We start from the raw sequence: 17936 nt of genomic DNA on the forward strand, positions 1-17936 counted from the left end.
TTTCCAGTCTTCCTACATTTTACTCACCTTCACGTAATCTATGATCAAGCAACAATGGTCTCCTTGCTGTTCCTTGAACACGATACTCCATCACCTGACTCCATACCTTTTCTCTAGCTATCCCCCACACATAGAAGGAATGCTCTCCCACTTCACTTCTGCCTCCTGGCTTTCTTGGCTTCCTTCACGACAAAGTTCAAAACCCTCCTTCTTTGTGAAGTCTTTTCTGGCGTGCACACACACACACACACACACACACACACCACTTCAAAGATTTCCCTCCAATTGTACTGTATATATCTCGTATATACATAGTCTCTCCCCACCGCCATAAGAATATAAGCTCCTTGAGGACAGGAACTTTGCTTTTACCTTTCTTTGCATCTTCAATGCTTAGCATAGCATTGTTGTCATTCACCCATTCAATAATATCCAACTCTTTATGACCCCATGGACCATAGTGTGCCTGGCCCTTCTATCCTCTACTCTCCCAAAGTCTTTCCAAGTTCATGTTTGTTGCTTCCATGACACTATCTATCCATCTCATTTTCTGCCATTCCCTTCTACTTTTGCTTTCAGTCTTTCCCAAAATCAGGGATTTTTTCAATGAGTCCTGTCTTCTTGTAGAAAGTTCTTCATAAATTCTTATTGATGGTGGTGGTGGTGGTGGTGGTAGTAGTAGTGATCATGATCATGAATTACCTCTAACAATAGATGGTATTTGTCCTTCTTGATCATTTTTTTTCCTTTCCATCCACTTTGTATGCAACCCTTCTTATCCTACTACATGACCTTTGGTGTCCTATTTGAAGAGGATAACAAGCAGAGGCCTTTAGCCTAAAGCATATTTCAGCATGTCATATTCAATATAGCAAGGACACAGACATTGGATAGTAAATAAATAAGCCAATGAACAGTCAGGGAAAATCAGGCCTGTTGTGCACTTATGAAAAAGAAGACTTAGTTGTCAAAAATAGAGAGAGAGAGAGAGAGAGAAAGAGAGAGAGAGAGAGTGCAAGGGAGCAGTTATGTGTCAATAAATTCTTTTAGGCAAAAAAATACATATATGCTCATTAGCCACCACCCTGATTGAGGAAGGTGGTATGAAATTAACCTTATACAATACAATAGTATTATACAATTTGTATAAGGTAATTTACCCTTATGTAAAAGGCAGTGTTAGCATTTTATCATTTTATTTTTGCCACTTATAATTGTCCTACTGCATGATATGAAATTCCATGAAGTTTTGCAGAAGCAATATTCATGGGAGAATGATGTGGACTTGAGAAATCTCTACCTTAGGCGTGTGGGATGCCACTCTTTTGTTTCGTGTCTGGGTGTCCACTTTGAGATCTATCCATTTTGGACTGACTACAGGAATATGTGGCCTGTCTTTTTATTCCTAGAAAACCGGGAACCCCTGTTTCAATATCCTGTTAATTTGCATCTACCCAAGTGTAGCAGGAATTATCTAAGGAACTGAAAGAACTACTTATGGCTAAGACTGGGCACTACTGAATATAAATTGGCCCCAGAGGGGCAGCTAGGTGGCACAGTGAGTAGAGTACAGACCCTGAAGTCAGGCAGAACTGAGTTCATATCTGACCTCAGAGGACACACTTACTAGCCATGTGACCTTGGGCAAGTCACTTATCCCCAATTGCCCTGCCTTCCCCCTTCCAAAAAAATAAGTAAATAAATTGTCCCCAGACTAAGCTAAACTTTTTTTCTGAGTCTCTAAGACTATCCCCCCTTTCTTTTCCCAAATGCTTGCTGTTTCTATTCGCAAGAGCATATTGCCTAATCTCAAGGAATAATACAAAGGGAAGAAAGCAGTACTCTTACAGGAAAGTTCTGTGTTTGTTCTCTGGAAGAGTACAGCTCCCTCAGGGACCCTTTTGTCTGCCTATGCATAAAACACAGAAAAGTGCATCCACCTTGATAGTGAAATTAACCATCCTAAGCAGCCCATGATAAGGGTGTTTCTATAGAATGGTGCCTGAAATAGCTATTTCTAACTAGTTTTCTGCTTTCAGTGTTAAGGTTAAGGAGAGAATTAATACATTAATTCAGCAAATTAAATTCCACAGACTTTTTAAAGTGCTTACTGTGTATAAGGCATTATGCTAAAATCCAGTAATACAAATACATAAAGGAAAAAGTCTCCGACCTCAAGGAGATTACACCTCAGTATGGACCACTATGATAATAACTTTTATATGTTATCTCATTTAATCCACACAACAACCCTGTGAGGTAGGTCCAATAATTATTCCCATTTTATACATGAGAAAATTGAAGCTGTACCAACGTGATAGATAATAGGTTACATATGTTATGTTATTTGATCTCTAGGCTCTTTTTTTGATCATGGCTTTCAGGTAGTCCAATAATTTTTAAATTATCTCTCCTGGATCTATTTTCCAGGTCAGTGGTTTTTCCAAGGAGATATTTCACATTGTCTTCCATTTTTTCATTCCTTTGGTTCTGTTTTATAATATCTTGATTTCTCATAAAGTCACTAGCTTCCACTTGCTCCAATCTAATTTTTAAGGTAGTATTTTCTTCAGTGGTCTTTTGGACCTCCTTTTCCATTTGGCTTATTCTGCCTTTCAAGGCATTCTTCTCCTCATTGGCTTTTTGGAGCTCTTTTGCCATTTGAGTTAGTCTATTTTTTTAAGGTGTTGTTTTCTTCAGTATATTTTTCAGTATTTTTTTGGGTCTCCTTTAGCAAGTCATTGACTTGTTTTTCATGGTTTTCTCGCATCCTTCTCATTTCTCTTCCTAATTTTTCCTCTACTTCTCTAACTTGCTTTTCCAAATCCTTTTTGAGCTCTTCCATGGCCTGAGACCAATTCATGTTTTTCTTGGAGGTTTTTGTTGTAGGCTCTTTGACTTTGTTGACTTCTTCTGGCTGTATGTTTTGGTCTTCTTTGTCACCAAAGAAAGATTCCAAAGTCTGAGACTGAATCTGGGTGTGTTTTCGCTGTCTGGCCATATTCCCAGCCAACTAACTTGACCCTTGAGTTTTTCAGCAGGATATGACTGCTTGTAGAGTTAAGAGAACTATGTTCCACGCTTGGGGGGATGCACCAGCTCTGCCACACCAGCACTCCTCCTTCCCCAAGAACCCCCAACCCAGACTGGACTTAGCTCTTCAGCAGGCTCTGCACTCCTGTTCTGATCTGCCACTTAATTCCTCCCACCAGGTGGGCCTGGGGCCAGAAGCAACTGCAGCTCTAGTTCTGTAGTTGACCCACCTCCGCTGCCCCCGGGGCAGTGGCCAAATGGAGAACTCCTTCTACTCCCGCAGCTTTTCCCACCAACCTTCTCTGTTTTCTTTGGTGTTTGTGGGTTGAGAAGTCTGGTAACTGCTGCAGCTCACTGATTCAGGGCGCTAGGGCACGTTCTGCCCAGCTCCTGGTCTGTTTGGTCCGCCACTCACGCTGGGCTCAGCTGGGCTCGGCTCCCCTCGGCTTCCCTCTGCTCCGTGTGGGATAGACCTCAACTAGAGACCATCCAGGCTGTCCTGGGCTGGAGCCCTGCTACCCTCTGCTATTTTGTGGGTTCTGCAGTTCTAGAATTGGTTCAGAGCCATTTTTTTACAGGTTTTTGGAGGGACTCGGTGGGGAGCTCACATTAGTCCCTGCTTTCCAGCAGCCATCTTGGCTCTGCCCCCTATGTTATTTGATCTCACAACAACCTTATGAAGTAGATGTTATTATTATTCCTACTTTATAGATGAGAAAATTGAGAGGTGTCAAGTGACTTGCTCAGGGTCACACATCTAGTAAGTGTCTAGCTGATCCTAAAAGAAATTGTTCCAGTGGAGCTATGGGTCACCATTGAAAATATAGGGAGACACAAAGGTAAATAAGTTAGCAGAGCCAGTTGAATGCACATGCTCTAAAATCTTGCTTCACAGTAAGACTAAGAGAGTGGCTAGATTATTATAGCATTATTTGTCATTAGAGAATGTATCCTGTACTAAATCCTACATCAGTGGCCAATTAGAAAATGGAGGAAATCACATGGACTCAAAAAACATGCTAGCAACATAAAAGTTCTGTAAAACCCTCTCAAGCTGGAAAGGCAAGTAAAGGCAATAGACTGACTGACATCCAAGAACTAGCCTAAGCTCAGATAGGGTCATCAATAAAAAGTTATAGATAGTAGGTAGTTAATATTTTGGCCATGGTAATGCATGAAAACTATCTACTAAGGACCATCTTTTAAGGATTGTGTCTGTTGCATTAAAATGTAACCTTCTTGAAGGTAGGAATTGCTTTCATTTTTTTTGTTGTTTTTGCATCCCAATTGCTAGCACAGTGCTGGCACATAGCACTAAATAAATGTTTGATTCGTTGGTTGGTTGACTGATCAAGTTTAGAATTTTTCTCAGTGAAGAACAAATCTATCCCAACAAAATAATGAATCTATCACAGATGCTTATTGAAGTAAAGTGAAGCAGAAATTGTAATTTGGTGGACTAAAAACAAATAATAATATAGCAAACCCAACTCAAAATAATGTCCATAACAATAAAGATGCTCAGTTATAAATGCTAATTTCACAATAATGATAATATGCAAATGAATTTACCGAGCCCAATTGACTGTCCATGTAAACACTCATGGATCTGTCAGGAAGCTATTTGGTTAAAATCTAAGATTCCACTGGTATGGGGAATTGCAGCATGGAAATTCCTTTAGGACAATTCAGATGGGGAAGTCATCTGCAACTTATGGTCCCTAGTATGTTGAAGGCACTAGGCTAAAAAAAAAAAGGGAGATACTGTGGGCTTTTGATTTGCCCATGATCACATACCCAGGATAGTGTCAGAAGCAACAACTTGAACCCAGGATTTTCTGACTCTAGACTTCTACCCTGGCACCCCAGAGTGTGAAAGATGAGCTTTTGCCTTATCTTGCCCAGAAGCAAGCCACAATGCCACTTCACAACTATTTCCAAATTATAGGGCCCTTTTCCCACTTCCCTGCTTTCTAACTCCAGCTCCCCTTTTTCTATTGTCTTCCTCTATTAGAAGGTAAGCTCCTTAAGGGCAGCGATTATATTCTTTGCTTGTATCTGTAAAGCTTAATAAATGCTTTTTCATCCATTCATTCATTCATAGACTGACTCTCTAGAATATTATACCAGGCTACTCTTCATCCTTAGACTCAGGATTGCATGAGATGAGGAAATGACTCTGAGGAAATAGAACTATTTGCTTATAATAACATCTCCACCTCTAATAAGTATCATGAAAACCTATAAAAAGCTGTAATGTCACAGCAAACAGAAAAAAATTAAGGCATAATTTAGTGGCAGGAAGGGGAGGAGGAAAGGAGGGAAGCAGGGAAGGAAGGGAGGGAGGGAGGGGAAGGAGGGGTAAGGGAGGGAGGGAGGAAGCACCTTTAGTGTTATGCAAACCAATATCAAACCACATATTTTCATATAATATCAAGAGCTTGTGTAACTATTGCTGCAGTAAATACCACAATGATTTAACCTTCATTATAAATAAATAATAATTCTACAAAAGTTCTCTACATATCCCTAATGCTCCAAATTAAACAGGGCCTTACAAAAATGCAGCAAACTCGCCAAGATGTTACATTGTGGATAGGTTTTCCTTTGAACATGCCAATATTTCCATCCACATATATATTTACCCAAAAGGAGACAAGGGTCCCCAACTATATTCCCCAGATAGGTTAATTTTAAAATTTCATGGCATCTTAAATTTGTGCACAAGTACCATCTAGTGGCAAAGCTTGGCCATTGCAGGCTTATGAGCCTTTTCCAACTAAGACTGAGAATTGATAATATTTTGTGAATAATTGTTGCTTTTGACTTAACCATTTGTAAAGTTGTGCATTGTACTATAATTCAGAGAATTAAATAGCTATTTTATATGGTTTTATAAGAGATTCTGAATCTTATAAGCAATTAATAAAATCATGCCTCATCGAAATAAGAGGTAGGAAGGGAAATGTATCAAAAAGTATAAGGAAAAGTCACCCTGTGAATTTTAAAGAAATGGTGGTGATAGATTCCTCATATAAGTCGTTTGGAAAACAGAGAAGTCTATTCAGCACTGTTTTGCCACTGAATTAAAATATTAAGGGAACAAATAAATCCAGACTGTAGCTAAAGGATTTGAGAAATTTCTAGTTCTATAGGTAAAATTCATTATGATTTCATTGAATTAAAAAAGTTAATAATGGTGAAGATGGTAAAACTGAGAGAGAAATTAAATATGAGCTGAGAGTCATAGTGATGAATATGATAAGAAAAAATAGAATAGCTTTGGGCAAATCAATAATGAAGTTGATACCCTATGTCAATTATAGTTGTAATGGAAGATGTTTGTGTATAACATTTTAAGGAGATTGCTTTAACTTCAGTCTTCTCTCTAGTTAATATGGTACACACAAATGGACTGTGACATCATAAGAAATCTCAGTGGTGATATGGGCATGACAGAAAGGTAAGTACCAGGAAATGTCATTATGTAATGGTATTACATTTATCTGCATGAATATTTAATTCATTATTCTCCATTCCCCTAGATTGTAAGACCCTCAAAGGATGGTGTCATCCCTGTCTTTGTATTTTTAGTACCTAAGATTGCCTTGCATATAATAAACTCTTAAGAAATATTTGTTGTGAGGAATTGAATTTAATATGAAGGAACTGATACTACTATATTAGTAAATCTGAATTTTGTTATCTTTCTCCACTGAGGACAAGACAAAAGGGGATGCATTTAAATTCTATTAAGACTCAGGTTAGAATTTCTGACTATATACAATACCACAGTAGTAATCAAGAAAGTAAAAAAAATTACCTACAAATAAATTGATATATGATAGACTCCAGTATTTGTAGAAAATGTTATTTGTGATTAAAATAATTGCAAATAGATTATAAAATATTATAAATAATAATCATATAACTATATTTTCTATTAGAAAATTTTGTTGAATTTGGGGGCAGCTAGGTGGCATGTAGGATAGAGTGCTGGGCCTGGAGTCAGGAAAATGCATTTTCCTGAGTTCAAATCTGACCTCAGACATTTACTAGCTCTATGACCCTAGGCAAATCATTTAAGCCTCTCTGCCTCAGTTTCCTCATTTATAAAATGAGCTGGAGAAGGAAAATGGATCAAATGAACAATAACAACAAAATGGATATTCCTGCAAATACACAGTTAGCTATCTTTCTGTGATATTGGAATGTTGAAATATTGGAAGCAGGAAGATAGACAAGATAATCTATCCCTCAAGGTTCTTTGACTATATTACCATTGTCAGAAAAAAATAGGTAAAAGTTATTCTAAACCCTATTAATTACAAAAGATTCATGCTTCTAGTCCCTGCATTTTGCCTTTTACATGGCAACTTTTTAAAAACATTTAAAGAACAATTAGATTAATTCAGGACACTGAAACTGACACGTGGAAAAAGTGATTTTCTTTACAATACAATGTGATATATTACTATTATATATGCAGATGGTATGATTCATTATAAAAGACAAATCACATTATGAACAAACTATAACCAACTTTCAGCAATAGTGAAGCAAGAACTGAAAGTAATTTCTAAAACAGTAAATAGCCTACAGGAAGTCTATAAACTATTTTAAAGACAACTTCCTGGAAATTCCAATGAAAATACACAGTAAAGACCTAAAAACATAATGTGAACAAATGGAAACACTTCATGATTGCCTAGCAAAGGAAAGAAAGCTATTAGAAATGGAAGGGACAGAAAGAGAAGAAAAGAAATCTTTTAAGATATGGAAAGATTAGCCAAATGAAGAGAAAAAAGAAATCATTAGACTATAGCAGGTCAAGTATATACTAGAAATTGGATGATCCAAAAAAGGAATCTGAGGAACTCAAAGTCAATAATAACTTTTTAAAACCTCTTGAATATAGATTTCTATAGCTTCCAAAATTGTGGGTAAAATTGTGGGTCACTCAAAGTACAATCAATAGGTGCACCACAGATATGAGTAGGTTGCAAACTAACCAGCAAAAAAAAAAACCATAAAAAAATAGCATAAAAGATGTGATCAGAATGCTGTATGAGGAGAAAAGGAGGTGAGCTTATCATGTAGCATGTTCATAGGTTGATGGCAGACATCTTACATACTGTACTAGTATTCATACGGTGTTAAAAGAACTAAAGGAACAATCTAAGCACATTGGGTAGACCGTGTATTGAGTATTGATTGAGGTTCATGGACAAAATTTACCCCAAATCAGTAGGTATAGAAGGGTTGTGACCTTTAACATTGATCACAGATACAATGAAGTCTTGAGGTATAGATATTGCCTCAGGGCACCCCTGAACTCACAGGGCAATTTCCTCTGCAGATGGATACCTTGAGGTCAAGGTACTTTGCTGCTCTTTATCCCCTAAAACTGTAGATTACTTCAAAGAGGTATCAAAATTCAAAACCTGTGAGCTGCATGAGGCCCACAACATTCTTGACTATGGCCCCTTACCATATTAAAATATGGTTTCTAAAAAACAAAAATTAAAAAAAAATATGGTTTCTATCTGATTTTTAAGGGGCAGCTAGGTGGCCTAGTAGCTAGAGGGCAGGGCCTAGAGTCAGGAAAACACATCTTTCTGATTTCAAATTTGGCCCGAGACACTTACTGGCTAGTGTGACCCTGGGCATGTCAGTTTGCCCCAATTTCCTCTGTTTGCCTCAGTTTCCTTATCCATAAAATGAGCTGGAGAAGGAAATGGCAAACCACTCCAGTATCTCTGCCAAGAAAACCCAAAATGGGGTCACAATGAGTAAGACATGGTTGAAAATATTTGAACAACAAAAATCTGACTTTGATGTAAAGGTAAAATTGATGTATCCTTTTTTATAGCAAAAAAAAATAACCTTTAACTCACAATTATATTTTGTGAGCAGTTTGTGAGAAATAATCATCTTACTAAAAAACTCCACACAGCCCTCAGTGAATTAAGGAAAGATTTAATTAATTGTTCTCTTGCCAGAGATGGCAAAAGCCCTGGTGCCACATAAAGACATATATCCTTCCAGACAATTACAAATCCTTTTAAAACTCATCCTGATTCCCATTTCCCTCCCTGTATCCCATTGGCCAGGCATTTCAAGTTTATAGTCTGTCCAAAAGCACCTAAACCCCCACTCCTGCTTACATCTTTCATTTCCACATTTCAATTCCCTCCCCTTTTCATCCTCATTTTCTTTATACTTTATTTAGTAAAGGAAATGCCAAGTCATAAATGCTTTTAGTCTCATCCCAGGTAGTCTACATCAGATTTTATGATCTCCATAGTAGGAATTTTCTCAATTGCTAAGAGTTGACAAAAGTTGTGAGATGAAGATTCAGCCCATGATATCCAAAAGAAGAATCCCATTATCTAAGACAACATCTGGGTCCATGGGCCTTATCTTTGAGGAGCCACACCTGGTCTGGCACTTTTTGAAATACAGGAAAAAGGCCTTCTCAAAACAAAAGAAAGTGTCTGCTCTCAACCTCATCCCCCACTGCTTTCTTCTGCAATCAGTTTATCTCTTACATTAGCCATCAGTATGATTTCTTAGGCTTCAGAAATTATGCCTAAGAAATATAATTTCTGTGGAAACAAAACTCAATCATCCCTTCCAAGTTGAAGTACAACCATTACCTGTATCTGGGATATGGTTAAAGGGTATCGGAATAAGATCCAAGTAACGCCTTCACTGCAAGGTGGGATAGTAAGGGAGCCTTCATACACCCAATAATCACGGAGAAGAGGATCTGTTTGTTTTTTAAGAGAAAGAAAGAAAGAAATCACAGTAACATGTTAAACAAGAATAATTATATGTAGCATTTATATAGTGCTTTAAAGTTTGAAAAGTGCTTTATAAATATCTCACTTAATCCTTGCAAGAGTCTTAAATGGTAGATATCTTTATAATCCCCACTTTATTAATGAGAAAACTGAGGCTGAGAGGTTAAGTGACTTGCCCAGGTAGGCACAGCTAGTGTCTGAGGCAAAATTTGAATTTGGGTCTTCCTGCCTCCAAGATCAGCGCTCCACCCACTCTGTCACCTAGTTAGTAGGGAGACTGAAGAAAAGGCTATTACAATGATCCAAGTTTATAGAAAACAACTACTTTTAAAATATACTTGAGACTTTCAATAGAGTACTTATCAAGCTATTTCTTTCAAGTTACTCTTAACACCAAAGTAACTCATACCTATTTCATTCTTTCAAAATTTCACGGAGAAAAAAACTTACCAAAAACCTGTGATCAACATGATATGCTATTTCTTTGTAATCAATCCATTTATTAACATGGATAGCTAAGAAAGACATAATCCATCTCCCCAGGGGGAAAGAAAGAACAATGGAAAAGTGCTTAAGCACCATTTCAACATACAGAAGAGATGGAGAAGTTGATTATATCTGAGAAGTATAGGTTAAGGGAATCAAATTTCCCTTACCTATGGAGAGTCTTCTCGAATATTAAGAAAACTACAAGTGTTTAAACAGTTAAGATGTATTTTCTAATTTCTTTTCCTTTATATTACACAGGCAGCTAAATGGATCTATTCACTTGATACCTTTTTGTTGTGCATAACAGTGCTGATGATAGAGATTTCATCCCCCTTTCACAAGGTGCTTAACAACTCTGTGTCTAATCACTACCTGAGATGGAATGGTCTCTGATGACTGGCAAAATGACATTACAAAAGAGAATCCCCAATTTTATGTACAGGATTGAGTAATGTATAAGTGGTGTTTTGGAAATTGGCAGGACCAACCTTTAGTGGGTCCACTTGTCCTAGCTACCTTATCCAGTCATGTGCAGATAAAATGATAAATATTGTGTAACTAAGAAGCTTCTCATAACTGTTACTGCTGCCATGATTATTTTTCCCATTATTCATGAAGCTGACAAATTCCCTGTCCTGTTGGCAAAGGGTTATTCCCATGTTAGTAACTACTGGAATTTGGTACATGACTTCTGTACTCATAGATGCTATTTGATGAGAACTTGTAACAAAAGCTTTTGAAAATACAAAGGTATAAATTCAAGAGAAAGCATAATGTTCACTCATACTTTTAGTTATAATTCATTTTACTAACTTCAGTGTGTTAAGACCACTTACCTGGTAACAAAGTATTTGGATTAAAGCAGGGTATTATTTTAGTCTTCCCCTGGGAAAAAAATAGCACAAATTTACCTCATGTTATTTTCAAATGTGAAGCATGAAAAAATACAAAATAAAATGGCTGAAGACTCTTCAAATGACATTCAATGAGTCTTCAATATTTAGTGGGTTGTTTTCTGGCCAGAAATAAATTTGAAGTTTTGATCAAATTAAGTGTACCATAACTCTATGTTTATTTGTAATTCTCCTAATGATTTTTTTCTTCTTAATTACCAAGAGGCAAACTTTCTCCAAGGATAAAAATGTATGGGGTCCAGTGGCCTTCTCTTGATACCAGATTTGAATGTAAGGAAAACATCTATATCATCATTCAAAGTTTGACATTTAAGATTCCCAAATGATCTGCTCTTGTGTTTATAATTAAAATGAAAGTTAATACTGCATGTACCCCAAACTGAACTTTAAAATATTAATTCTTTACTCAAAGCAAGAGAGTTCATGTTAATGTACCAAATTGAGTTTGTCTACTTTCTGTGTGTTGCATTGAGATATCAGCTATACCTCCAAGAAACTAAACTCAAGTACAAGAAATGGACTTAGATCATTATTTTTCAATAACTAATACCATAATATCTGAAGCATAAACATGAACATCTTTTGCACTCCCAGTTATTTCAATCAAATAAGAAGCAAGATGAGAGGTTCCTCTTCCCAGCCCTAATGTATGCAGTTAGACTGAAGTGGTCATAAGAATTTAGTTTTGCCTAGGTGTGCCCTTTGAAATCCACTCTTAAAGTGACTCCAGGCTAGTCAAAGGAGCCTCTTGAGATATTCTCTGTGGCTGCACTTTAAGACTGCTCTACCTCTCTGAAAGGTTATAGACTAGACCAAGACCCCACAAATTTAATCCAAAGTGGAACTGAAAAAACTTGATCTCCAAATTAGTTGTGAAATGAACCTGATATCCCTGAGAACTTTTAGACCAAATAGGCATTGCCCCAAAACTGTATCTATGGCAGCAAAACAAGACTTCTCTCTAGGCCCACTGTAGCCCAAATATAAATTCCAAAATGCATTCAATATAGGCCTGTAAGATAATATGATCTGCTCAAAATTTGATTCCATGATACATTTAAGGACATTTTCCTATGACTGTCATTCACCTGAATACCATCTTTCAGGTCATATTCTTTTTTCTTAGTGTAATCGCAGTAATTTTGTGTTTCCTCATTATACTTCTAAGGGAATTTTTTTTTTGATACTTGCCTTACAACTTGATTTATACATCTCATACAACAAGATTTGTTTTGTTTTGTTTTCCTCTTTTAAAATAATGACTTACCTTGTACTGAATATCCTGGAGAACATCAGTCACTGCCTTCAAGCCAATGTGCTCTTTTCCTATCTGAAACATAATGAATAAACAACCAAAAAATGAAGATTTGTGTTTTGCACAATGTTATTGTATAAAATATTATAATAAGTCAATGATCTGATGTAAGTGGCATCTCTTTGTTTGGAATAATTCAATTACTTCTACATTAGTAACTATGTCATAATAGAGTGCCATGAAATAAAATTAGGGGGTTAAAAATCTAAAAATGCCCTAAAAAAACTGGTGTCAAGAAAACTCATCTTCTTGAGTTCAAATCTGGCCTCAGACACTTACAAGCTATGCGAACCTGGGGAAGTCACTTAACCCTTTTTGCCTCAGTTTCCTCATCTGTAAAATGAGATGGAGAGGGAAATCGAAAACCACTATAGCATCTTTGACAAGAAAACCCCAAATGGAGTCAAGGAAAGTCAGACATGACTGAAAATTACTGAACAATAACAATAATATTTATATGAAATCAAAAGTGTAGCTAAAACTGGCACAACAAAGTAATTTGATAACAAATGGGCAACAATTCATTCTACTTTCATTTTATTGTATAGCAGGGAAACGATGATACGTCAGATCATAAGATGAAAATGTCAGACATATAACATTTTGTTTATAAAATATTCAAAAAACCCAATGCAACAAAAGCATAGCCAAACCTTTCTGTTTTTTATCTTTATCTCATCTCCAGCTTTGCAGAACAGCAAAACAGAGGAATTTTTTCCCATCTCCATTATCATCACGGAAGAACAGCCACAACAAACCAGATATATGGGCAGCTAGGTAGCACAATGGGCCTGGAGGCAGGAAGACTCATCTTCCTGAATTCAAATCTGGCCTCGGAGACTTACCAGCTGTGTGACCCTGAACAAGTCACTTAACCCTGTTTGCCTCAGTTTCCTCATCCATAAAATGAGCTAGAGATTGAATGGCACACCACTCCAGTATCTTTGCCAAGAAAACCCCAAATGGGATCACGAAGAGTTGGACACAAAAAACAACTCAACAACAACAAACAGATACGTAGTAATAGAAATAAGGCTAACATTAAGTACTATAACCATGATCTTAGATAGTTTAGCCATAGAATTTTTATTTTAAAATTATATTCATAAGAACACGCTCTTTGAATTATATTATTTAAAGTCAATTCATTTTTAGTGAAATAAGTAGCATCCACAAGCCGGTTTATTGTTGGGAGGTGAGGAGAAGTGAGAAAGAGATTCTTGTTCTCACTTTTTTTGTTTTCTGTTGTTTTATCTGAAGAATCTTAACATTTGCCAGCCCAACGAAATGGAGAGTTGCGGCTGATTCACAAAGATCTAGGTTGAAGTCTTGTATGTGTCAAGTACTGGCTCAATGCGAGCCTGGCCAGAGTCAGAATTTCCCAGGCCAGTCTCTAAAATGATAAGGTAAAGGACGGTTGCAGATCTGCATCAGTAAAGGAAGTTCTACTACACTAATGATATCACAGATAAGGAGTGGGGTAGGATGAGTATTTAGTCTACTTGGATAGAATTTCTAAGGTTAGAAAAAAAAAAGCAGCACAAATTAATTTCTTTGTTTTTCTTTTTTTCTGGCTAGTCATACTTTATCAACATGGTGAAGAAAAAGTAATTAAAGTCCATAGATAAAATGATAGAATGTATGTCAGGCACTTTAAAAAACTTAAAGTACCATATGAATGTAAATTATTATTATTATTGACAATGATAATAGCCAATTACAGATAACATGTGTATAGCATTTACTGTGTTCCAGACACTGTACCAAACTCTTGACAATTGTTTTCGCATTTGCTCTTCACAACAACCCTGGGAGGTAGGTGCTATTATTATCTCCATTTTACAGACGAGGAAATTGAGACAGACAGAAATTAAGTGATATTATGAATATCCAAAAGGGCATTTTAGTTATTAGTTCCTTTTCTAACATATAATAGCTTCCTATTAGGAAAAAAAATGAATGATTTCATTGGCAACTTCCTTTTCTCTCTGGAGTTTTAACAGTAAAATAGTAGTAAGACAAGCAGGAAAAAAAGAGGAGAAACAAGAACTTCATATAACCTATAAATAGAATCATTAGTCTGTAAATAGTCAAGCTGACTTTGATGGATTGTCACGTATTCATTATTCTTTAGATAGTTTTTTTTATAAATATAGAGCTAATTCAATTTTAATCAACAAATGAGAGAAATAGGCACATTTATAAGAGCATAGGTGCTGATGAATGAAAACTTCCCTATCTATTCTAGCTAACATATTCCTAGACTTCTTTAACATTTAGGAATCTAAACCACATTATTTATATGTCATTATATAATCTGTCATATCTTGCTTTCAAATCTGTTTGAAATATGTATGTCTTATTCCCCAATGAGATTGTAAGCTCCTTGAGAGCAAGGCCCATATTTCATACTTTATTTATACCCCATAGAACCTAACATTGTGCTCTAACATGCTTGTTTAATAAATCCTTCTCGATTGCTTGTAAAAGGGAGTAATATTTTTAAGTAGATAGATTATACATGGAGAGCTTGCCCAAATCGATGAGATCACAAATCCATCAAAGTATTGAAGATAGATACTCTTTTAAAATTAAATGGAAATGTACCAAAATTTTAAGGCACACATTTATGAGATATCTTTCATTCCATTCTAACCTAGAGATATATGCTCATAAAAAGGTGTGTCACTTTCATCCAAAGACAAACCTTAGAGTTATTTATTTTTTAAAAAGCAGTAGCAAATTATTAATACTTTTGAAAAAATTGTATCGTAATAAATTTTTAACTAAATACAATTCAATTGGCTCTGCTGGAAATTCAATAATGGCAGCCAAGTCAAAATTATTCTTGCAGGTTTTCCTAGCCTAGACAGAATCACGAGAACTAATTAAAACAACAGCAAAAATAAATAAATAAATAAATTATTGGAAAGTGAACTTACTGGGCCTTAGGTCATCTGCAATAACCAAAGAGATCAACTTTTAGGATCTCTTCAAACCCTAAACAGAAGAGCTGAAATTGCAATTGTTCACATCACATGCTGGCTAACTGGCTTGCTGCTTTTAGTTTTAAAAGTGGGCTTTCTATTTTTTTTTGTTTTTCTCTAGCTTAATCTAATTAACTAAGAAGTCATAGCATTGATACTTCATAGATTCTATGGTTAATCTAAGGTTAAGGCCATCCTAAAGGTTTCTTTCTTATAAATAAATACTGTCTTAAGACTTTAACTTTCCAGGATATTTGTACCTCCAGAATAGTAAACTAAAGGAAGTACTATGAAGGAATCATTTCTCTTTCTAAAAGAGGTTAAGTCTTTTCTACTAAGGAATACAGTTTTGTGCATCTTGATTTCCAAAGATACACACTTCTATTTAAGGTATCAAGGAGTTTGTCTGCTTAATTAATAAAACTACAAAATACAAATCTAATTCCAAACAATTTAAAAAATATCATTTGGCATCTCTAAATCATATTGTATGATGTTAATAGCAGACCATTTACCTGAACAAACAAAGCAATAATAGCTATTCCATGTGTTTTCCCCACAGCCTCGTCAATGCTGCTATAAAGGGTGGAATTCCAGTGGATAAGATGGAGCTGAAAATAAATGACATAAACAGAAGATGTTAGTGGTAGATATAATTCACATGTAATTTGTAAATAGGAAAAGAAACTCTGGAATACCTTATACATTACATTTCATAGATCAGAAAATCAAGAAATTTGAGAGTTTAAGGGGACCATGGTGTTCCAAATAAATCCAACCTATATACAAAAGGATTCTTCAGTATAACATGCCCAACAAATGTTTGTCCAGATTCTCCTTAAAGACTTCAAAGGTGAGAAAGTCCATTCCATTTTTAATAATTCAAATTATTAGGCAATTCTTCCTTACATCCAACTTAAATTTGCCTCATTGCAACTTCTTTCCTAATTTTGCCCCCTGGGGCCAAATAGAATAAGTCTATTCTTTCTTCCATATTGCAGCAATGCAGATACTTAAAGACAACTATCATGTCTTCCCAATACTTCTCATCTCTAAGATATTTCCAGTTCCTTCATCCAGTTCCCATACAACATATTTTTGAGATCCTGAACCGTCTTACCTACCCTATTCTGGACACTCTTCAGTTTATCAGTGTTCTTCCAAAAATGTGGTTCTGAGATCTGAACACAATATTCCTGGTCTACATGTGGCCTGAGCTGGGTACAGTACAACTGGGACTCATCTTCGTAGTCTTAGCTCAGAGGTGGGAAACCGCCAGCCTCGAGGGCACATGTGGCCTTCTAGGTGCTTGAGTGCAGCCTTTTGACTGAGTCCAAGTTTTATCGAACAAATCTTTTTATTAAAGAGATTTGTTCTGTGAAGTTTGGAGTCAGTCAAAAGGCCACACTTGAGGATTAAATGTAATTCAATTCAATTAATTAAGCATTATTTGAACACCAACTATGTCAAAGGGACTGTACTGAAAATACAAAAGCAAAAATAAAATAGTTCTTATCCTCAAGAATCACAGAGGTTACATTTTACTAGGTCAGACAGTAGGGAAAACAAAATGAACACAGAAAAGTAAATAAAAAATATATCAAGGTAATCTTAGGGGAATCATTAGTAAACAAGGGATTTTGAAAGGCTTCATACAGGAGATGAGACTTGAGATGATCTTTGAAGGGAGCTAAGGATTCCAAGAAGCAAAAGGAGGGAAAACATTAAACATATGAGGGGAAGCCTATATATAAGTCACAGAGGTGGAAGAAGTATTGGCATTAATACAGAATGGCAAGAGGGCCAGTTTGGTCAGAATGTAGAGTGCATAAGGGGCAGTAAAACGAAGCTAATTTGTATAGATAAGTTTAGCACTAGATTGTAAAGGACTTTAAATGCCAAACAGAGGAGCCTTTATTTTTTTCCTGATGGAACTAGGAAACCACTAAAGCTTCTGGAGCAGGGCAGGGACATGGTCAGACTTGTTCTTTAGTAGTATCAATTTGGCTCTCCATGAAGAATTACTTGGGAAAGAGGAGACAGTAGAGGAAGGAAAACCTTTTAGGAGGCTATTTCAAACACCCATGTGAGAGATGATACAGCTGAAGATTACCTTTACCTTCCTTAGCTGCCATTTCACAATGCTGTTAACTCTTAGTGAGCTTGTAGTCCACTAAAAGCCCTAGCAGTTTTCACACAAACTACTGTCAAACCATATTTCTTATATCCTGTACTTAATAAATCCTTCTTGATTAGTTGTAAAAAGGAATGTTTTTAAGTAGATAGATTATACATGGAGAGCTTGCCCAAATCGATGAGATCACAAATCCATCAAAGTATTGAAGATAGATATTCTTTTAAAATTAAATGGAAATGTACCAAATTTTTAAGG

At 36.1% G+C, this 17936-nt stretch overlaps 1 protein-coding gene across 1 annotated transcript in view; it reads right to left on the reverse strand.

Moving 5' to 3' along the window:
* The window catches only part of CA8 (carbonic anhydrase 8), a 161150-nt gene that overhangs the window by 58593 nt on the left and 84621 nt on the right, over window positions 1-17936 (reverse strand). The window contains exons 4-7 of the mRNA XM_036765137.1: window positions 16060-16155; window positions 12510-12572; window positions 11165-11213; window positions 9693-9805 (exon numbers count right to left, since the gene is read on the reverse strand). Coding sequence (XP_036621032.1) covers window positions 9693-9805; window positions 11165-11213; window positions 12510-12572; window positions 16060-16155 — 321 coding nt within the window. The remainder of the gene's footprint in view (window positions 1-9692; window positions 9806-11164; window positions 11214-12509; window positions 12573-16059; window positions 16156-17936) is intronic.

Source organism: Trichosurus vulpecula, chromosome 1, assembly GCF_011100635.1.
Source record: "Trichosurus vulpecula isolate mTriVul1 chromosome 1, mTriVul1.pri, whole genome shotgun sequence".
Taxonomy (NCBI): Eukaryota; Metazoa; Chordata; class Mammalia; order Diprotodontia; family Phalangeridae; genus Trichosurus; species Trichosurus vulpecula.